The 21,459-nt window shown below is 44.8% G+C and overlaps 1 protein-coding gene across 1 annotated transcript in view; it reads left to right on the forward strand.

Annotated features, from left to right (window-relative positions):
- LOC8023367 (iroquois-class homeodomain protein IRX-6) overlaps window positions 1–13,542 on the forward strand; it is a 175,430-nt gene extending 161,888 nt beyond the window's left edge. Inside the window, exons 6-7 of the mRNA XM_040205634.2 lie at window positions 4,311–5,078; window positions 12,013–13,542. Of these exons, the coding sequence (XP_040061568.1) occupies window positions 4,311–5,078; window positions 12,013–12,245 (1,001 nt within the window). The 3' untranslated portion in view covers window positions 12,246–13,542. The remainder of the gene's footprint in view (window positions 1–4,310; window positions 5,079–12,012) is intronic.
- The last annotated feature ends 7,917 nt before the right edge of the window (window positions 13,543–21,459 follow it).

Raw genomic sequence — 21,459 nt, forward strand, 5'->3', positions numbered from 1 at the left:
AGATGTACCTTTTCAAAATTCCCATCGTACCACGCTGCTCGAGGTAGAAACAGGATGAGCGAAATGGTCGAGGCGTTTTGCTCGGTAACTTTCTGTTTGGACATCAACGTCGATCTTTTCCTCACGCCGATTGGTTGATCCCCGCAGGTACTTTCAAGAGCAGGGAAATTTACATTCTGTAGCTTCGCCCCAATATACCTTCGTCGGTCGATAACAACGTGAAAACTAAATAACTTACATTAGGTGAGCAAACATGCGTGACCGTTTTTCTTTTTTTTTTTTTCTGCGAATTTGTTCTGTGTGTGTGTGGGGGGGGGGGGGGGGGGTGGAGCCCACAAACGTAGGTGCTGACACGGCACCAGCCCCATCTTCGTGTACACATCGCGACAAAGTTAGCGCGAACACGACATCGGTGCACTTTCGCATTTTACTTCTAAATAGTATTAGCGAGCACAAAAATTTATCGCTTAAATTATAGAACTAAATCAGCTCTTTCCGTAGCAATAATAGCTTGGATGACATCCCTTGGTTTCTAAAAAAAAAACTGGAAAAACCGGCGATCGCTTGTTCGCGCTAACAGTGTCGCGCTCTGTACAACGGGTAACCTTGAGGTGTAAACTCCGAATAACCGCGATGCAGACAATTAGCCGACTGTATAATGGTAGCCGAATGGTCGAAATCTCGCTGCCGACAACGAATCCAGAGCAAGACGAGATATATGTAATAGTTAGCAAATAACATTTGAATAAAACTCCCTAATAAAATTAATTTAATTTAATTAAAAAGAACTATAAATTATTTAATATGCGGGACAATGCCGCAGACCGCAGACCGCAGACCGATTCCGCACGCACTGCCGCGACACCGACCCTCCACCTCTAATAATAAATAATAATGGCCTTCCGCTCCGAGAAGTTTTCCGCGGGTGTGGCAGCGAAGCGGAATTTGAAGACGGCGTTGCGTTAACCATCTAAACGAGGAAACATGCCCACGCACTGCACACGTGCATGGCTGTGAAGTACCTGCGAGCCAGAACACCGTTGTGAGTCACCACGACCGCGGAGACAAAAGCGCGAGAGAAACCCGAAATAAAACCAACTATAGACGCGCTCGCATACGCAGCCAGGTGCTGATGACACGAGCGACACCCCTGGACGAAGCGCGAGTGAGTGCTCATGGCGAACCCAGGGAGGGAAGGCGGCTTTACGGCGGCACTGGCGGGGGACCGCACACCGCGTGCGCTGGCAGTAGTCGCTTAGACGACGATGCCATAAATAAGCGCGCAGCGGCGGCACCAGCACAACGAAACGCCAGCGCTTAAAGGGGGGGGCACCGCACCGACAGAGAGCAAACCGCCCGTCGCAACCTGGAAAGCACAACAACAGAACACATCATCGAGTAAACACATCATAAGCTCCCCTTTTCTCTCACCGGAGTCAACTTCCCCGGCTCTGTGGGCCCGCCATTCAGTCCCCCCCCATCAAAAGTAAATAAACCGGAGATATTTTCAATGGCGGATTGGCTTTTAGATATCCCGACGGCCTCTTTCGGGCTGAGCGCGCTCGCCGCGTGCGTGGATTGAGAGGTTGCGCTACTCTTCCGGCGCGCTCCAGCGTTGTTTTGGTGTGTTTGTGTGCGTGCGTCTCTCCCGTCCCTTTCGGGAAGAGCCGGGTATAAAAACAGAGCGCTACCCCCCCCCCCCCCCCCCCCCCCCCCCCGTCGCGTTGCCCTCCCCCTGCTTCATCTATCAAACGAGGTGTCCACCCTCGAAATTGGCGCGTGGGCAGGGAAACTCTCCAGCCGTGGGCAGAGAAAGAGAACGAAAAAGAGAGAAAAGGGGAGAGGGGGTTTCTCCTTACAGTACAAATTAAACGCCTATCTAGAAAGAGAGAACTCAAGAAGCTTTTAACTTGGAGGTGGCGCAGGAATTTAGAGGGGGCACCCAGACCCCAAACCCATGGATATGGTGAAGCACTAGAATCCCTCGACAGCTGTCTCTCCCGTTAGGTAGGGATCAACGAAGCAGCGCGAAATAAACGAGAAAAGAAAAAAAAAAAAGGTGACGGACAACAAAAAGCAACGCACGGAGGGGAGAATCGGGAAGTGGAAGCGAGGGAGACGTAATGTTGCTTACGTGTATTTAGGCTCCCGTTTTGCGGAGTGCGAAATGGCGCTTCCCTTCTCCGCTTCTCTGGGTACCGATCGAACGACCAGCACAAACACGTCAACTTGAGGACGCCGGTCGGACACAGCGCTGGCTGGGTCGAGATTTATAAGCGCCTGATGGCTCCACTGGGGGACCCCTGGCAGTCGCTGTAGACGAGGATTTAAGCAAGTGTAGTGGGTCCCCAAGGTCTTCTGCTGGGACCGAACACCTTTATGGCAAGGGGGGGTCCTCCAGTCGCTGCTAAGGTTTTCCCGAGCCTCGCTGTGTTTCTTTTTTTTTTTTCTGTCCACCTGGAACTGGAGAATGGAGGCGGCGGCTGAATGGGAAACAATCCTGCTCTAACCAAATGGACAATAAAATCACGTGAAGTGGGTAAAGAAAAAACCGAGAAGAAACTGAAAACGAGAATGTGCACGCTAGGTCCTTGCGTTTTATTTTGCCTTGTCTGTTTTTTTTTTTATATCAGTTGTGAAATCAGACTAACAGGATAAGCAAATTTTGAAGTTCGGACAGTGATGACAGTAATACGCAACTAAATTTTAATTCGACTTAAATTTTCAGTTTTGAGTTTTTATCTAACAATTTAGGCGATTGACGAGAAAAGCTGGAGTTAGCCGGTTGACTATGTCACAGTTATAGAGCGCTGTATAGTGTCTAGAAAAAGAAAACCGCACAGTCTAAATAAATATGTCCTCGTAACGGTTTGGGCGAGACACTTTAATGAGTATATGACACGTGTGGTTAATAAACTATTCACATATAGACATAGCAGATATGTTTTATTGAGAATGGATAAATGTTAAATATTATGGTTATTCTGTTTATTAATGAGTGTGCTCAATGCATGTCAAGGAATTCGCATGCCGTAGTATCAAGGGTGATCTACAAGCGATCTCTGTTCGTAACTCTGTATTCTGTGTCCACATAAAGATACGTAGCTAAGAAGCTGTTGAATTCTGATTAAGATCATCGATCTTTTTCGTAGACATTGACGTCATATGTTTGTACCTTGTATAATCTTAAACATAAGAAATATGTCGCCTGAAAGACGCATGGGACGTTACAAATTATTGTTTTTATATTTTGTTTTTAGTATATATACTCTGGGGGATCGATGATGTTTTATATAATGGGGAGTTATATATAAACGTTTCATGAAATGCGTTAGGCATTAACTTTTGCTGAAAACCACTTTATACAGGGTGATTATGTGATTAGATAGAAATTAATGTTAGAAAGCTTGATTTCTTAAGTAAAAAATTAATATGAAGCGTACTAGTATTTTAAGGAATGCCACCAACTCCTGTTAATTGTTTCACTAAAAGGTAGCGGGTACTATTATGGCTTCTGTATTTTTTTGCAAAATAATCGCGAACGACTGAAAGCCTTCTGTTGTTCAGGTGCTTTCTTGGTGACCAGTATGTAGGTGTCTGAGTGAGTCTCCTGTACTCAGTTTGATTTTGACACGTTAATGGTGAGCGATGAATCGACCTCGCCAGTGTAAAATATTTACTGACCGTACTCAAGCAACGTTTTTAAGATTGAGAGTAACCAACATGAGCCAACCCGTCGCACACGCAGACTGTATTCTTATGCCCGTGCCACACGGGCAACTCGGATGCCATTTACAACGAATGACATTTGTGTGATCGGCGAATCAGCTCGCAATCTGTCGCGCGTGGAATGCGCCACGCCCGAAGTGTCGCGTGCTGATTGGCCGTCTGCTCAAATGTCATTCGTTGTAAACGGCATTCGAGTTGCCCGTGTGGCACGGGCATTAAACGTACTTATGGTGAGAGCAAGTCGTCTGCTTCTTGCGGAGGGACCTTAATGCTAGACGTCTTGAGGTCTATCAAATATTTTTTTTAATCAGCCAATAAGAGTTCGGCGTTCTGACATCATCTCAACCCCCGTGCAAGAAGCAGACGAACTTGCGCTCCACATAAGCTTGACTTTATTCTTGACCAGCAGTCACTTTTGATAAGGCGATTAGCCTCGTCCCGGAACGCCGCAACTGTGCACTTTAATTCACCTAATGCTTTATCTTAGAACAACAATGATTTTTAAAAGGTATACTTTTAAGGGTGCAAAGAATTCGAATGATCGATCGTAAAATTCGCGTGTAATTTCCCCATTGTTTCAGACTCCACGTTACGGCCACCTCAAACTTCCGTCGAGGTCGAGCGTGAACCAGCGGAGCTGCAGACCACACAGCCCCACCCGTCCAACGCCGCCATGGAGCAACAGCAACAACAGCGGCATGGTTACGGGCACTCCATGAACCCGTATGCCGTCGGAGGCACGTCCCGGTCACCGATCCTCAGTGGCATCATGTCTCTGGCTCCGCCGAACGCCCTGACGGGCTACACACCGGCTGCCTCATCAGACAGCCCATCTCCAGACCTCCAGGGACTCGAATCTCTCATGTCCAAGTCTTCGCCCAACGCGGCGGACGATTCTTCCGGAGCCGACAACTCACACAGCAAGCCCAAGATCTGGTCCCTTGCGGACACGGCCACAAGCAAGAGCCCTCCGCCTCCACTGCCCTGTGCTGCCGGTCAGCCGTCGGGACATCAGACGCACGGTACACCCAAGGAAGCTGCGGCTGCCACAGGAAACCACGGTTCGGTACTTGGATGGTTTTCCGGAGGATACCACCACCACCGAGGCGGCACACCCACATCTGGCCACTTCGGAGGCTACGCTAGCAACGGCTTCAGTCCTGGAGCCACAGCGCCGCAAACAGACACTCCACCGCAGACGCCGCCCAATGCGAAGATGAATGCCACGGGAGCATCGTCTTCCATACCGTTCCACTTGGGCTCTGGTGGCTACTTCCAAGGCCAGGGCTGTCCTTCGCACCTGTACCTAGGGCAGGCATCTTCAGGAGGCGGACATCCGCAGATGAGTGGTGAGTTTGCACGTTTTGCCCACGTCGAATAGTTCCAAGTACGACCAAAATCCCATCGTCCCTTATTTACAATTCGCCTAGAGGTCGCTGCAACATTATAACTTACGTTCCACGTGCCTCAAACTGTGTACCTTCATATGTTAATCTGAGTAACACCCTTAATACACGAACCGTTTCAAATGCCGTCAGGCCAATGGCAGTTAACGGCGCCTGCCTTAGATTAGGCTCAACCAGGATGTAAGATATATAGGTGTGGACACTGCGCGTGTCGCAGCTGCCAGATAAAGTTCTCTCATCACCTTGGTTTTAAGCTGAGCCACCTGATGACTCTTCGATAATCGGCGTGTATTCGCGGGTCGCGGACTTTAAAAAAAAAAATGCTTGTTTTTAAAGTATTTTTTTCGGCGTGCCAAATCATACAGAACTTGGCGCTTGCGCCACGCGTGTTGTTTTGACGCAGCCAGACTTGTATGTAACGCGTTACAAGTAATGGATTTCGATTACATTTTACCGTAATTTTGTGTTCCTTTAAAAAGTAACGATCCTTGTAATTGAATTACTTTTTTGCTGTAATCGATTACAAAATTACCCATGACAATTTTTCTCAATTTTTTGGGGGGTTGGGGGGGGGGGGGGGGGGGGTGTATATCTCCTGGAGATCCTCAGCTCTGGGCAACGGTCAAATTTTTTTTTTTTTTCATTTCAAAACCACTAATTACGGGACCTTGAGGATTAGTAGGCCACTTACAGTACTGTGCTTCGTCTCCCGGGAACATTTTTTTGTACACCGGAGACTACGTCCGGGTATGAAAAATGACCTTATCCAGCCTCTTGTGCATAATGCACTTAAACAGCGCCCTTTTTATTTTATTCTTTTTTCACGAGAGGGATTGGGAGTGTTGGCGTCACTCATTCAGCTCTAAACAAAAACGGTCAAGGTTTTTTTTTTTGCTTTTTTTCTCGGAACAACTGAGCGCGAGATTCCAAGGATTATGCTACTGTAATAAAAAAAGTTGACTAAAAAGTAACGTGGAAAGTAATCGTTTTTTGTTTGTTTTTTAGATTATTTGTGACTGGGTGAAAAAAACAAGACGACGTCTCACGTCATCGTCTTGTCGTGAAACAAGACGTCGTCTTGTTTCTTTAACTCAGTCTCAGGTGGTCTAAAAAAATGGTAAACCTACACCAGCTCGCCTGCGCCCTAACTGTTTTTTCATCAATGGAAGTAATCGATTACATTAGAGTAATTTTTCGATTACTTTTATGAGGCTGTAATTGTAATTGTAATCGGTTACTTTTTACAGTGAAGTAATTGTAATTGTAATCGGTTACTTTTTTTTCAGTAACGTGTACAAGTCTGGACACTGCTTCTTTATTGACCACAGTTTCGTGCCTCAACAGCGGCAAGAACAGTTTTATGAACGTATTGAAGCGGAGAGATATCTGGCGTTTGTTTGTCCGTCGAGGTCAGAGCAGACGCGCCGAACAAAAAACGAATGCTCACAAATGCCGTGGCAACAATGCACTTATTTGTTATTGTTGTTGTTGCTGTTGTCGTTTGTTTATTTTTACCAGTTGCGCCATCTGGCCGGCGGAGACGCTGTCAGAATGGGCTGCTTGGGCGCGCACCAATAGGACTTCAGCTGGTCGATCGCGTCGCAGTGTTCGCCGTGCTGTGCGTTCACATACACGTATACCTTCGCCTTAGGCTCAACTGAACTCTTAGGTGTTGCTACATGGCTATTTTGTAACTCACATTACGTTTATAAATGGTAAAGTACATTGATTATGGACGCCCGTTGCATTTAAAAAAATAGACATTACGTCTTGTTTTGTACAAAACGAGTATCAAAGCACCCTTCAAGCGAGTGCAGGCAAGAAAGGTATAGCGGAAATAGCATTGTCATTGACATGACTTAACAGCTGCACTCATAAACCAGGGGTCGTCCTTGATCAGACTGAATCATTATACGGCAGCTCGGACTCTTAATCATGCCCCCTCTCCCACACACACACACACAAACATACGCACACAAGCACTGTGTTGGCCGCTACGATTGTCGCTAGATTCCTGCTTCAGGATTTCGAAGTAGTAAGTGCTTCGCTAACCCGCCAGGCACGTGCATGCACAACAAAGCGACCGACGCATCATACCACGAGTCGGTACTTAATTATGTGGGATCGTGATTTCCCGAGTTTCTCGTGGCGCAATTTGCGCGCAAGCAATTTAAGACTTTCTAACCCGCCGTATGGCCCGTCCAACGGTTTGTCTTGCATGTGTAGAGCCCTTTACACGAGCCGTCCGAGACAGTGCTGCAGGCGACCGAATCTCTAACTCAGCAAAGTTTATCCAGTTCTGGTGCCCTAATCTCGACAAGCACAAAGTTGGAGTCGAAAGTTCGCTGAGCGCGCTGATGGACGTTGGCGAAAAAAGCGCGAAGTCATCGTTGTGATAGGCCAATCGGTGCGCTCCGTCAACTTTGGCCCCAACTTTGTGTGTGACGAGTTTAGGGGCCCAAGACTAAGATAAGCAAACTCAGTTGTTGTTTTGTTTTTTGATGAGTGAAAGGCAGAGAGGCAGGCGTGAAAACCTGCTCTAGCAGCTACTCCGCACAGGGGAAAGAGTCAAAGGATAAAAAAGAAGGAAGTACGGATGAATATGAAAAGAAAATAGTGAAAGCTTGATGGGTTAGAATTGTTTAGAACGTTTGTGAATCTTTGCTTACGGAGACTGAATTAGCTTGGTGTCCTCGATTAATTGTGGGATTGCTCTTATTAGTCTCACTGAATGGTCATCACAGAAGTGAAAGGTCTGTCGTCTATGGACTCTGTTGTCCTGTGGACACACACACACACACACACACACACACACGCACGCACGCACACACCACACACACACACACACACACACACACACACACACACACATATATATATATATATATATTCTTTTTTTACAGCATAGATGTCACAGTCGCAGACGAGGTTATTTGCAGCTTTCTGGACATCGCAGATTAGGCAGTCCTTTGTTTTTCTTTTTTTCCTTTTGTGTGCGGATAGTGTCGGGTAAACACCAGCCCTAATCGCAGTCTGCACAGCACGACCTGAAGGCCCGTTCCCACGTTTGACACCTTCTACGACCGAGTGAGCCAAGACCACTCTTGCAACGGCTTAGGACCGGATGCGCGGCTGCGGACGTGGTCGTAAGCCGTCGCGCGAAGCTTAAAACCCGGTCGGGTCTCAGTCGGTCGCGGCCGAACGCTAGTGAGTGAACGGGCCTTGAGGCGTGCGTGGGAACTGTGGTGGGTACCTCAAAGTTATTCGTGGATCAAGGCAGTATGTTTGGGTGTGATGGTATTCCGGACCAGCCCACCACCGACATGCCCTGGCGCTTCGCCACCCTCCACAAAGTGCAGTTGGCAGAGATCACGGTGGCATTCCAAACAAACGACTTAATGACTATTCTGATGCTAGCCTGAGACTGAGGCAGGAAAAGAGGAAGTTTCAAAGTAGAAGAAAAAGGAACAGTCGAGGATACGTCTCTACTGTGGGTGCTTGTGTCTAACCCTGAATGATCGCGATTGAGTGAACTCTCAATAGTAGTTGAGTGTACTTATGTAACTAGGGTTGGGGCAGGGTTTTGAAGCACATGGTGATAGTTGCATTCAGAGTGTCCGTACCAACAACCTTGTTCTACCCATGTTACAATAAGCCACCGTTGTCACAATCACTTCTACTTATTTTTGATAACACGTCATGTCGAGTAGGCGCAAAACAACGCAACTGACACATCTCGGGGCAAAGAATGTACCCTTATAGGACAAGACACAGTAAGACGCCTTTGACGCGCCTATGTACTTCAGGGAACGCCACTCTGGCTTTTCGCGCAGTGGCCATATTTTTCTCTCGACACTGCTAAGTGCAGTGAGTTGGTAGCCGTTACAACATCAATTTTATGCCCAGAACTTTAGTCGACGGCGAACTTCTTTCAGGTGGACATTGTCTAGAGTGAATCACTTAAGTTTCCATAATGTTATTTGCAGATTTTGTTTCCGTGTAGCGATTGGCTGCGAGATTTGCATATAGTAGGCCCGGTGTGGAGATACCATAGGGACATTCTGTAGGCGTAAGATATGCTGAATGATATCCGTCATCGGTAGCTGCCATTTGACGTCCTTTCTTGTATTCATTTCATAAAAATATAGTTCTGTTTTATTATTCTATTAAACAAAAGTAAACAAGGTCTTTTCTGTTGTAGGGAAAAGGCCAAACAGGATTTCCCTGCTGCTTACAATGGTCAAACGTTTTGCTTGTTGCAATAGAAAAATATATGATACAAAAATATTTGGTGTCAGCTAACCTGAAGCGGTTAAATTCAGCAACATCTTTAATCTAGCGATTTCGTTTGTATGCGTTTCTTTTAATTGAAACGGCAATATGTTGGAAAATGTGATTAACTTACAGATTCTTATTGCTTTTCCATTGACAGTCTCGCGTTCTTAATAAAGATACCTCAAAAAGCTATCATTGATTTTGCTATAATTTTTTTTTTTTTTTAAATTTCAAGTACAAATTTTACAGGAGAACAAACAGAGTACCATTCATTCCGATCTAGGAAGAGATATTAGCGGAATGTGGCGTGGTTAAATAGTTTATCGCTTAATAAATCCTTCTCACTCTGTGTTGCTCAAGCTTTCGGGGGTGTCCTAATCCGCCCCACAAGGGTACAAATGATTTTTCTGCGACAAAATTGGACTGTTGTCTCGCCATTGTTTCGGCTCCTCCGAGTAGATCTCATATTTACCACACACGCATGCTCTATAGAGCGTGCGCATAGACCGTACCATTTCTAAGAGGACAAGACTTTCCAGTTTCCGGGGAATTTTCGGATAATTTACACCTAGCTCGATTTCGCTGTTACTTTCTTGTTGAAGATCCGCAATTTCAAGGTGACATCTGTTTTGCATGCTGCATAAGAGATGTCAAGGTATAAACTAGAACTAACATAAGTTATGTGAGCACTCGGTATTTGAGCGTCCTGTCGCGACGTCAGCCAGCCTAAAAGGTACGTTACATCGATACGCTTTCAGAGCGAACGCTAACAAGCAGAAATTAAAAACAAAAGTATATACATTAAAACTAGTCGGACACGCATTCCTATGTTCAAGTCCTTTTCAGTTGAAAGTCTTTTCTTTTTATCTGGATTAATTTCATTTAATTTGTTTTGAAAACAAACACATAGTTTTTCTTTATTTTTGGTAGTGAACTCTATCGAGATGACATTTTATGGATGTTTCTACCACCCTTTCCGGAACTAAAGTAAAATAATTCAGGCTTGTGAAGCAATATAAAGTTTATACAATGCGAAGCTTATTTGTTACCACGAGTAAAATTGCGGTAAATTGGAGGTCGGACAAAAAAAGAAGATGGGGGTTCGGAGCTTGACTAACTCTGAGCCCCCAACTCGACGTTCATACTAATACGGAAACACATCACATATAACACAGGGCAAAGTTAAATACGGTAAAGGGCTACATACATACAGCATGCGCAACACAGTATAAACAAAGTCGAACAATGTGCGGCCATGTTCAAAAACAATAAACCAAAGACCAATCAAAACCATATACGCGCAGGACAAACTAAGAAAAGGAAGCATTGTACACATCGGACTATGTATCATCTGTATGAAAGCGGGGCATGGGCAGAACATGGTCGCGGTCGCAAGGGCGTCCTATTATTTTGAAACTTTCTGAATTGCCAATTTACTTGGAGATGTGTGGAGAGTCCCAAACCGCCAACAAGTCAGCTGATGGTCCAATATTAACTCTTGCTCGAGCCCTAATCGTATTGCTCACGTACGGCAAGCTGGCGAACCGTGAGGGGGGAACACGCAACTATCCAAAGAATGCAGGTAGGATCTATTCACCGGTCACCATACCTGTGGACGTTGCTGCCTTGCCCATGATGGCAGCAGGAGCTTGCTAGGTGCTTTCCAAACCTTGAAAGTTGTCTTTGACAAACAGTATGTTACATACCCTCATAGGACTTCTCAGTTTAAAGATGGCAGCCACCGGAAAATCCGTGAAACTATTTTGGAGACTAGATTAACCTTTTCGAATCAGTCTGTCATAATAGACCACAATATCATTATTCGGATTTTGCCAGCCCATATCGGATAGCAGGGAACGGTATACAAACATATCTTACGCTTTTGTCGCCATAAAACGTGCGGCATTACGTTATCTTCAAGGAGAGAAAATGGAAGAAAACAAGGAAAAAAAGGACACATTTCTTATCTTACTGTGTTCGCTCCAACTTTGTAGACGCAAAAGTCGGAATGGGGCTGAGAAAGTGCCCGGATATAGCGGGCGATCGCAGCAGCAGCAGTCAGAGGTCCGGACGAGTTGGCGAGGCAGCGAACGGAATTCCGCGGTAAGGGGGGCCGAGAGCGGGGGAAGGGCGAGGAAGGCAACCTGCAAAGCAGCCATCCAGAAAAGGACCAAGGAGGGATTGCGCTCTTGGCGGGGGAGAAGAGCTCGACCGCCGCAAAACCAACCGCTGAAAAATATTTTTTAATATAAACGGGGTCGATCCTTCCTGCGAGTTCCCGAGGAAAGAGGAGGGAGGGGGCCTTACCGCCATCCTCTTTCGCTCAATTAATGCAGATTGAATTCCGGACGGCATAAAAATTATTCCGGGAGAGACGGATTGGTTTCCAGCGACACCCACCTTTTCGTCTCTCGGCCTCCTCATTTCCATCGATTGTCAGGAAAAGGCCGCAGCCGTTAGTGGAAGCGGGAAAGCGGAGGGAATTGGGGGGACGAGAGATGGGGGCCCGCCTTGCCTCATCAGCCGTCGGGCTGCCCCCTCCGCCCGCGCTTTTTGCCTTTAATCATGTCCCTAATTCGTCTCCACCTTTTCCATGTTCCAGTTGACAAGTCGTCGTCGGTATCGTGCGCCGGAGGCCCCGTGCCCATCTACCGGGCTGGAGCGGGCTACGCGGTCGCGTCATCGGCACCCGCCGCCATCATGGCCGCTGCCGGAAGTCCCTGCGCAGACGCCGGCTCGTCCTCTTCCAACTCCTCTTCCTCCGAGGACGAGTTCGCGCAGCAGCACTACGGGACCGGCACGCCCGTCGACGCCATGGCCGACGCCATGCCCTGAGCGCCGGACCGCCGGACCCCCCTGACGCCCCACCCGCCTCTGGAGCGGCGTCGAACTGTGATGACGGTTCGCATGTTTAGTCGGGACCGAGCGGCTGCGGACGGACTGCCTGGACAGCTGGCCGCGGCGCTCGGGGCCTCGGGGTTCTCGTTCGAGCCTCCTGGCCCCTTCCCCGTGTTCGTACGTGTCTGTGTGTGAGTGGAACATGTGCTTCACCCCGCTGTCAGTTGCCGCCTAGCGCCCTTTGCATTTTGGAGGACGGCCCTCGTGCCTGGTCGGGCCGCGACCCTCCTAAGATACAGATAGCCTCTTCCGCCGCGACCTGTCGGCGAGTGGTTGTTCGCGATGGTGGTGGTTAGTGCTGCTTCCCCGTGCACGTGTCGCAGCACGCGTCCCGAAACGAATTACTTGCGGAATCGTAGCCGGGTATCGTTAGTTAGACAGTGCCAGCTTCTGTTCCGCTTATTTGTCTATGTAGATATATTTGCAGTGAGGTCATAGCAAAGGCTAGCTGTCCTGGAAATGCCCTTTGTTGAAGGGTTAAGCATATCATAGCTATACCTTAGCGAATAAAGCGGAAAGAGACAAAGAATCGTTGAGGGTAAATTATTAGGTTCGATGCACGCAGTTCATACAGCGTTTATTGTGTGATAATAGGTTTCGCGTAACATACTGATTTAGATATCAGAAGTCGCTTTTGCACAGAATAGAGGCCATAAAGAGAACGAAATTAACTCCATTCGACCTGTTCGGCAAATTGATTCAGAATCTCTCACATATGTATAAAATATAAGTATGCGCGTGTGTGATGGTCGTGTATGAAAGAGCGAATCTCGAAGGCAGAAGAAATCAGCCTACGATACAGGCGCCTGCCCCTTCTTAGCGAAAATAAATCTCAATCTATTTATATTTCAATGATAACCCCTGGCTTGTTTAATTTGATAATTAAGAATCCATTTTGTTGATTCTGTGTAACAATAGGTATTTATTAAAAAAGGGTTCCCACGTATAATTAACTTTCAAAAGCCGTAAGCGATGTTCGCAACTCACCACTGTACATGCTTTGAAATACGGCGGAAGCATTGAATGTGAAAATCTCAAGACATTAGGTGTTCTCGTGTGGAAATTCACGGTGAAAATATCTACCGAAACTATCTGAAAGATACCTGTGAATATGTACACCTTCACAGAGCTCATCTGCATCTACGTTTACTGAAATGGAGAGACAGTGCCACCAATGAAATGCAAACAAATCTGAAGCGCTTCGTGCTCGCGTGTGTACAAAATGAGACTGATTCTGACGAAAACGGGGGGGGGGGGGGGGGGGGGGGTTGGTTCTGGAGAGTTTTCTGAGAAGCCCGGCGTCAGTGTCTTTCAATAAAACTAGTTTCATTTGCGCTGTCAGATGCCCAGCCACTGGAAAGTTGTCACTTGGTCGTGAAAAAACAGTCAAATCAAGGTGTTTATGGCTTCACGCCGAGTGTTTTGAGATGTAAAAACTCTTAGCACGCTTCGAGATTAAAGGGGTTTTTACCTTGTGCGATCTGAAGTTTTTAGATCTTAATAGTAAATCCTTTTTCCAGGAAAACAAATGGAAAACGAACACTTGATCGAACATCACGGTATAGGTTACAGCATATCGTAATATCTTAGATTTACTACGAGGTCCGTTGGCTGACCGTGGGATCTGAATATGATAGGAGCGTAGCGCTGTATAACTCGCGCAGGAAGCGAGCAGAACATCTCGGCTCCGCCTCTGAGGTTATCACAGTGGGCAGTGATCAAGTGGTTTCAGAATATCGGGCGGCCAACAACGTTTCAGCTGCGTGTTTAATATATTTTCTATGTATCGTACAACCGACGAGAACCGGCGTATACGCTTCGCCCAAGCGAAGGCGAGATTCTCCTAAATTAGGTTCGTGGCATCCACCTTCGCTGAACATCGAACGCTGCAGGGAGGTTCTGACGAGCTCGAAACCGTGAGAGGATGTCTTCCAAGTTCCCAAAGCGAGCTGATGGTCCCCAAGCAATACAGCATGCGGAGGTCACGTTAATCAAATGTACTGCTCGCGTATTTCTACATCCTACCTTGTATACGTTTGCCCTCTGACATGCCCGGATTTATGACGTACTTGTACATATATGTGGGAATTCGCGAAAAGGTTGTTGCACCCGCAGCAGAGGATGGGCTGCGCGCGTGCGCAACACCGGGTCGTGCAAAACGTGTGGTGTGCGTTCCTGCTTGCATCCACACGCATCTAAGTGTGTGTGCGTGTGCGTGTGCGCGCGTGCGTGCGTGTGTGTATGTGCGTGTACGTGTGCGTGCGTGTTACCTTTGACCGAACTTTTGTAGATATTGTTTCGTGGCTACGACAAATGTAAATATACCGCGAAGGTCGAAATAAAATGAGCGCTGTGCAGACGTGTCCCGGTCGTTCTCTTATTTGGTTGACTTCTGATGCTCTTAATGCAAGCTCTCATGGTCAATACATGCGGATGTCTAACTAACTGTACATAAAAGGTGTAAAAAAAAAATAACAGAAATAAATACTTAAGTAAACATTACCATGGATATTTTGTTTCTGAACCTCGTTTAGAGATACAGATGTAAGTACAACCGCTAGCCTTGGGTTATTTGACGTGCACCATGCAGTAGTGATACACGACCGCACGCTGGTATAAGATGTTCGTCCAGATTGAAAAAGGTGAAGAAGAATTTCGCTTAGATTGCAAATAATGTGTTTAGTGAGGTGAAGAAGTAGCCCCTTGCCTTACCCAAAGAACGGCTTGTCTCGTTTTATTATTTTAATAGGACATTGATGTATATGGTCGTGCGCACTTTTATTTTCTATTCAATGTATTTTTTTTTTTTATGAATTTGTATATGGATGTTTTCATCTCAACTCAGGCACGGGTTTTGGGTAAAATTTTTAAGTTTGACAAAAACATACGTTTTGAGAAAATTCATTAAATTAAAAAGAGCGCAAACGGCAAGCTTGGCGGCCTAGGCAAAAACTGACGTTTCTCCCAGCTGTCGGGGATGGCATGTTTGACCGCTCGCTATTTCGTCACTTCCCATGTGACGAAATACGTCTTCTTTTGTGACACCCTCAAAATAGATTTGAGTACGCTTAATACATTGAAAAAAAGTGTTTTAAACTGCTTTTCTTTTTAAAAATTCCATCCATCTTCTCTTTTTTTTTTTTTGCAAGATCTTATGTGTGTTTTATTTAAGATATTTTACTGACCTTTATATCTCTCAGAAAGCTCAAACTGACCTTTTTTATTGTATAAATGTGATATTGTACAATTTAAAAGCCATTATATGCCTTTGAATGAGCGAATGTTTTAAAAACCTAGCATATTCGAAATCGATTTTCTAAAACAAAAACAAACAAACAAAAACAATGTTTTCTTGGTTTCCGTTTTTATTGGTATCAAGGTATAACAGTGATCTATATAAAATATTAAAAAAATATGTAGTTTTTTTTTGTTTATAAGGCCGGATATAAAGCTTGAATATTTTTAAATATGCGTTTTCAAACGTCAAGCTATGTGGTGGAGTCCGCATTACGCAGCATTTCAAATATTTTTAAGCTTACATGTTAAGTGAAGTGTTAATGTTGGGTAATTAACCAAATTCATGCCACAATATTTGCCAGAATAGCACTCATATGAGAACGCAGTCACAACGCACAACTGACAAGATTCAAGCTTTATTTTGGGCCAAACAAACAAAATAAAATATTTTCTATTTATACTCTTTTACAGAGTGGCGAACCTAAATTTTTATCGGCTCGGTTCGCGTTCGCGTTCACGGCTTTCGGTTAAGTCGCAGTTCAGTTCCGGAGAGCAAAAATAACGGTTCGAACCGGTTTGAACCGCTAAATTCAGAATATATTTTCCGCGTCGCTCTGGCATTAGGCACTACGAATTCCGCGAAACGATTAACTATATAGTTTTTTTTTTTTTTTTCTATCGTCCGTACAATCCCCTTTTATTTTCAGGTATCAAAAATATGAAACTCCGCTGTTTAATTTCGACACAACAGTAAAAGCAAATCTACATTACAAAACGTCGTGTTTATACGACTCAACATCTCTTTGGTTGCCAGAGTCAATTATTTTATTTGAAACAAAATGTTGTTGTGAAGTATGGTATAGGTCGCCTAAAATACCCGTGATTGTTACAACTTTGCGTCATACTATTAAAATTTGAATCGTGGTTGTGCCCTTGAACGAAGGAATTAATTGCAGTGCATAAAATCATGAAATGGGCTAAGCTAAAAGCAATACGATCCTTAAAATGTCACGAAAGTTTTAGGACAAGCCCTTTCATTCTACTTTTTATAGAAACCTTGAGCGGCAATCACAATGCTTGTACTTCTAACCAACATTGTTTACACTCAGCACCATGATGCACGCGACGAATCATGCGGAAATGATTAATCAAAATTGTTCACACTATAAGCACCTTCGTACTCAGATGGAATCTAGCCTTAAATAGCGGTTACCCAAGTAAACCTTTTCTTATACAGGATAAACTGGCATAGACTTGCTCTTGAGGTTTGTTCTTGACAAGATTCCGGTCAATTTATTTTGCAAGTAACCACTGTCCTCGCTAGTTGATGATTTTGGTAAATAAAACAAAGTAGTATTTGCTGTTCTATTTGACATGGCAGCCATTTAATGTGACACCTTCTGACGGTTTGCGTGCGTAATCGTCATAGTTACGCCACGCGCCCCTGTGCACTTTGTTGTTGTCCAGCACACAAACACATAATAGTTCTGTTCACCAGACAAAAAAGAGACAATAACATACTTCTATATATGTGAGAAGTTACATATATCTGTCGGGAACACAGTTATTTCAATTAGCGTCAAGATCATAAATTTATTTAAGGCTCTCCCAAATCACAAGTTATAACGCGGCTATCGAGGATAAAAGCGCCGGAAAAGATTTACAGTCCACCTTTCAGATGAGTTGAGTGTGCATTAATTTGCTTATGAGGTTCATCTTTAAGGTGATCGGCCCTTTATTTACGTTGTCAAAGTTTCAGTCAGTAACTAAATACATTTTATTTTCATCAGTATATTTGACCTTATGAAGTTCACATAACCGCTTGAGACCGACAGGGGAGGACGATACTCGGAAATACGCCAGCTGTTGAGTCTACGGAAACGTGTTTTGTGTTCGCTGTTTGGCACTGCCAAACACCGGGTTGCAAGGTATGCCAAATTGTACTTTGTGCTCACATGATAGATGGGAAGGCCAATATACAAAATGTGCAGAAAGTGGTACATAATAATGGTATTTTTCTAAATAATCCCTTACACAACGCTTTGCTCCAATACCAAATACATAGGGATGCATGGAATGATATTTCTAATTATACATAAATAGGGTGAAGGACAGAAGAACATTCTTAGAATCCTAATATAAATCACATTTGGGCATCAGCTTGCATGAGCTCGAACCTTCTCAAGATACTGCCTCGGGAGGCTAATGATATATTCGATTTTGCGCGCACTTGTTTTGGGCCCTCACTTTACAACTCTGTGCTTTATCTGTCAAGCGCTCTAACATTTCGTCAGGCTGCCCTATTAGCGGCGAGATGTTTTGGTGGCGCCCTGCTATGGTTCCCCCTTGTGACGTCATTACCTTGCAAACAACAAGTTCGATGGTGTTTGTAAGTAGCATGGTGAAAGCTTGAAATCATGGCGCTCTGAAAGCAACACTGCCAACACCGTCAAAACTAAAGTTCTTTCATTCCTCTTATTTCCGTCGATGAGAAATCTTTTTCTGACGTCATAGTCAGCGTTCGGCCAATCGTGGAAGGCCCACCACAGCGACGCTTTCGGTCGCGCACGTCGCCAATATCATCGAGAGACTGCTATAAATCACGCAACTTTATAATTTGTACGTCTATTCCTGGTGTTGTCAACATCGCATTTAATCAGAAAGCTGTACTGTTTAACATGGGTTGCACTTGACTCCATCGCACTATACGTCGGTTATCATTGCGAGTTGTTCTTACTGAGAAAATCAAATCCGGTGGTGCAAAATGCACGCTCTATAAAGTTCGCGCTCAGTGCAAGCCATGTATTCGAGAGGCACAAATCATTGTTCTTGGTGCATCGTCGTGAGGAACGGCTCGAGCGTCTGCATGGCACGACGAAAGCGCACTTTCTAGGAAAAGTACTTTTGCAAACAAAACAGTTCCCGTGGCCACGCTTTCTGGTCAGCCCCGCAGATGCGGGTCAAAGAAATCTTTAGAAATTATAACATAGTATGTTTTTAAAACCAGTCTCACCCCCTGCCCGTTTCCTTTTTTTCTTCTTCTTTATTTCTTGTTTCTCCAGAGAATACTTTTTATTCCTGGAACTGCCCCTTCCGTTTGTTGGTGTTAATTCGATAATTATGTTTGTGTCACTTGTTGACAGTAATCAACCATTCCTTTCATTTTGCACCCAACTGTGAAGCCTAAACAAAATGCAGAGGTGGTCGAAACTTGGGCAAGAACTTGAGAACGACAGTCCTGCGAGACTAGCTACGAAAATGAATGGAGAAGGGGAACAAGGGGGACAAAGGACAAACACAAATCTCCAAACACAGCTCCAAACATAAATCTCCAAACACATTATTGGCCAGCTCGCTTGCATTTTTGCACTAATTTCATTATTATCACTTCGAGCGGCTGTGAACGTTCGGCTGACCCTCCGAGGCCACTAGCAATCAAGAGATTGCTTCCGTGCACACTTGTAGCTCTATGTGACGTCGGAGTAGTAAGTCATATTTAGTCCTTCCAATACTTCTAATCTCGGGGACAACCTTCTGAGGCAGTTGAGCAACAACGAAAGCATGTTTGGGTTACAAGGACAATGAGCTTGCATGTTTGTGTGCATGTTTGGTACAAGTTTGGGTGCCTACATACAAGCAAACATGGAAGCATGTTCGCTTGCATGTTTGGCGCTTCAATAATGTGCATACATGTAAAATAGGTCGTGCAATATTTTTTGTACTTTCTGTTAATACCAATAAGAAGTAATCGCTGACTTTGATAGCTTGCAAGAAATATCCCTTCGCGCAATGGCAGAGGCAGAAAAAAATAAAGGAAAAAAACACCTTCTACTCCTCAACTTGCAATTGTAACAAGTGGCCTCGTAATCTGACGCTCATTATATACCAAGGGCTGGGGTTGGCAAACCTTAGAGCATGGGCTGAGCTTAAGATATTGTTCGAGTTGGGCTTATCATCTTTAATTGAACACGAGCCGTTACCCAAATGTTTGGCGATGCTGATTGTCATGAGCCCGAGCACTCCACACCGGGTCAGGAAAATCGCGAAAGTCACGGTGTCACGTGACTTGCGGTGCGAAGTCGTGATTTCATGTGACGTCACGGTGTCAACGACATTAATAGATCTAGTGACTTTCTCCATTTAAATCGACTTGATGCAACGAGTCGCGTGACCTCACAGGGTCACGTGTCGCGACATTCCTTGACAGCATGTCTTGACACCATGACGTCACGTGACCACGTGGCACACATTTAATCATAGTGACAATACAAAAGCCACCACGAAAACCCATAATTTATCATACATTGCATCTGTATATGACGATTTGATCAATGCATGGAAACATAGGTGCCATTTTTTTTTTATTCCCAGATATTCATTTTGTGATACTTACAAAAAATTTAAAACAAAATTACCGTGAACCGCTTTGCGCCGGTTAACGTTATACGTTTTTCCGGTTCAGTTCCGGTTCAGTTCCAAGATGACGGGGAAGATTTCGGTTCGGTTCAGTTTCGGTTCGGCTGAAAATAACGGTTCGGTTGCGGTTTTCGGTTCGGTTCGGTTCCGGTTCGACACCCTGTTTGCTATAAAGCCCAAACATATTCCGGATCGTATAGATCTACGTTTGACGAAACCATTAGTTTTGTTAATCCCTTTAGAAATCGCTGTTACTTTGCTTTGCTAATTCTTGCTGGTTGACCGAACAAATTGTATACTGAAATCAAGCAAACTTTTTATTCATTTTGCTATGAAAAGCAAACCTGGTAAGGATTACATTTTCTACTATACAATAGCGTGCTCTGCTACGCTGGCAGCACCTGCATGGTCGAACCGTCGAAATTAAAACCAAAATGTTCTTGAACTTCAAAAGATTTTGATTCTACAGACCTCACTCTGCCTGAATTTCGAACCAGTCTTCACTCGAGGCCAAATAAATGTATAAAAAAAACAAAACAAAAAAAAAAAAAAACTTTCGTCATCTAAAAATTAATTTATAATGCGATTCACAATTTCTTCATAGGCAAGCCTGCCTGTGCGGGGTCTGATATGTATCTCTTCAAATATGAAGGAGGAAAAAAGACGCGCACTGCCAATAGTTAGCCGAAGCTGCAATCGCATCTTTGGAGCGTACGTGCTCAACATTTCCGTTGAGAACGCCGCAGCGTCCTGCGGTTTGCCAAAGATAAGGGCCCTTCATGGCTACATCGGACTCGCTCTACGTATGGATGGGTGGATATACACGGCAACATTATCATATGAAAGGGGCGGGTGGATATCGCAACATATTTCCAGGACTCGGCGAGGTATACCCTACATTTCCTTAGCATAAAAGACGCAAGGCCTAAGGAAATGCGATGGGCTGTTTCATGCAGATTTAATAAAAAAAGAAATAAAATGTGGCGAATCGTGTTGCAGACACCGAGATGTATCGGAAATACCAATAAATACAGGCAGCATCTTTTTGTTTTTTTTAGACGACATGTGTTTAGTGGATGATAAGAAGGTATACGCGCCATCATCATATCTACATCTTTTTGGAAGCTGCGTGGCTTGGCTGGGATCTATTATGCACCATGAAAAGTGCGAAGGAACTCTTGAGCGTCGTAAAGGAACATGGGGTTTTGCGTTATCGGCTAGTCGAAGAGAGAGCCCTTTCCCATAACTGCTGGAAGGAAATTGCCTTGCGCCCTTTTTGGCAGGTTTAAGTTTTTGTTTAATTCGCGGTATATTAAAAGAAAACGTTTGCAGAACTGCTATTCGAGAGCTAAGTATGCGACCTAAGTTGAAATTTTATATGCTACTTTTTTCGTTCTTAGAGATGCGTACATATATTCTAAAAGGATTATTATAAATGCTACCCGACTTGGGAAGCTACTCTGATTAAAGAGATGACGTAGAGTCGAAGCATCGAAAC

Source organism: Ixodes scapularis, unplaced genomic scaffold (genome assembly GCF_016920785.2).
Source record: "Ixodes scapularis isolate PalLabHiFi unplaced genomic scaffold, ASM1692078v2 PGA_scaffold9__187_contigs__length_104089568, whole genome shotgun sequence".
NCBI classification, from domain to species: Eukaryota; Metazoa; Arthropoda; class Arachnida; order Ixodida; family Ixodidae; genus Ixodes; species Ixodes scapularis.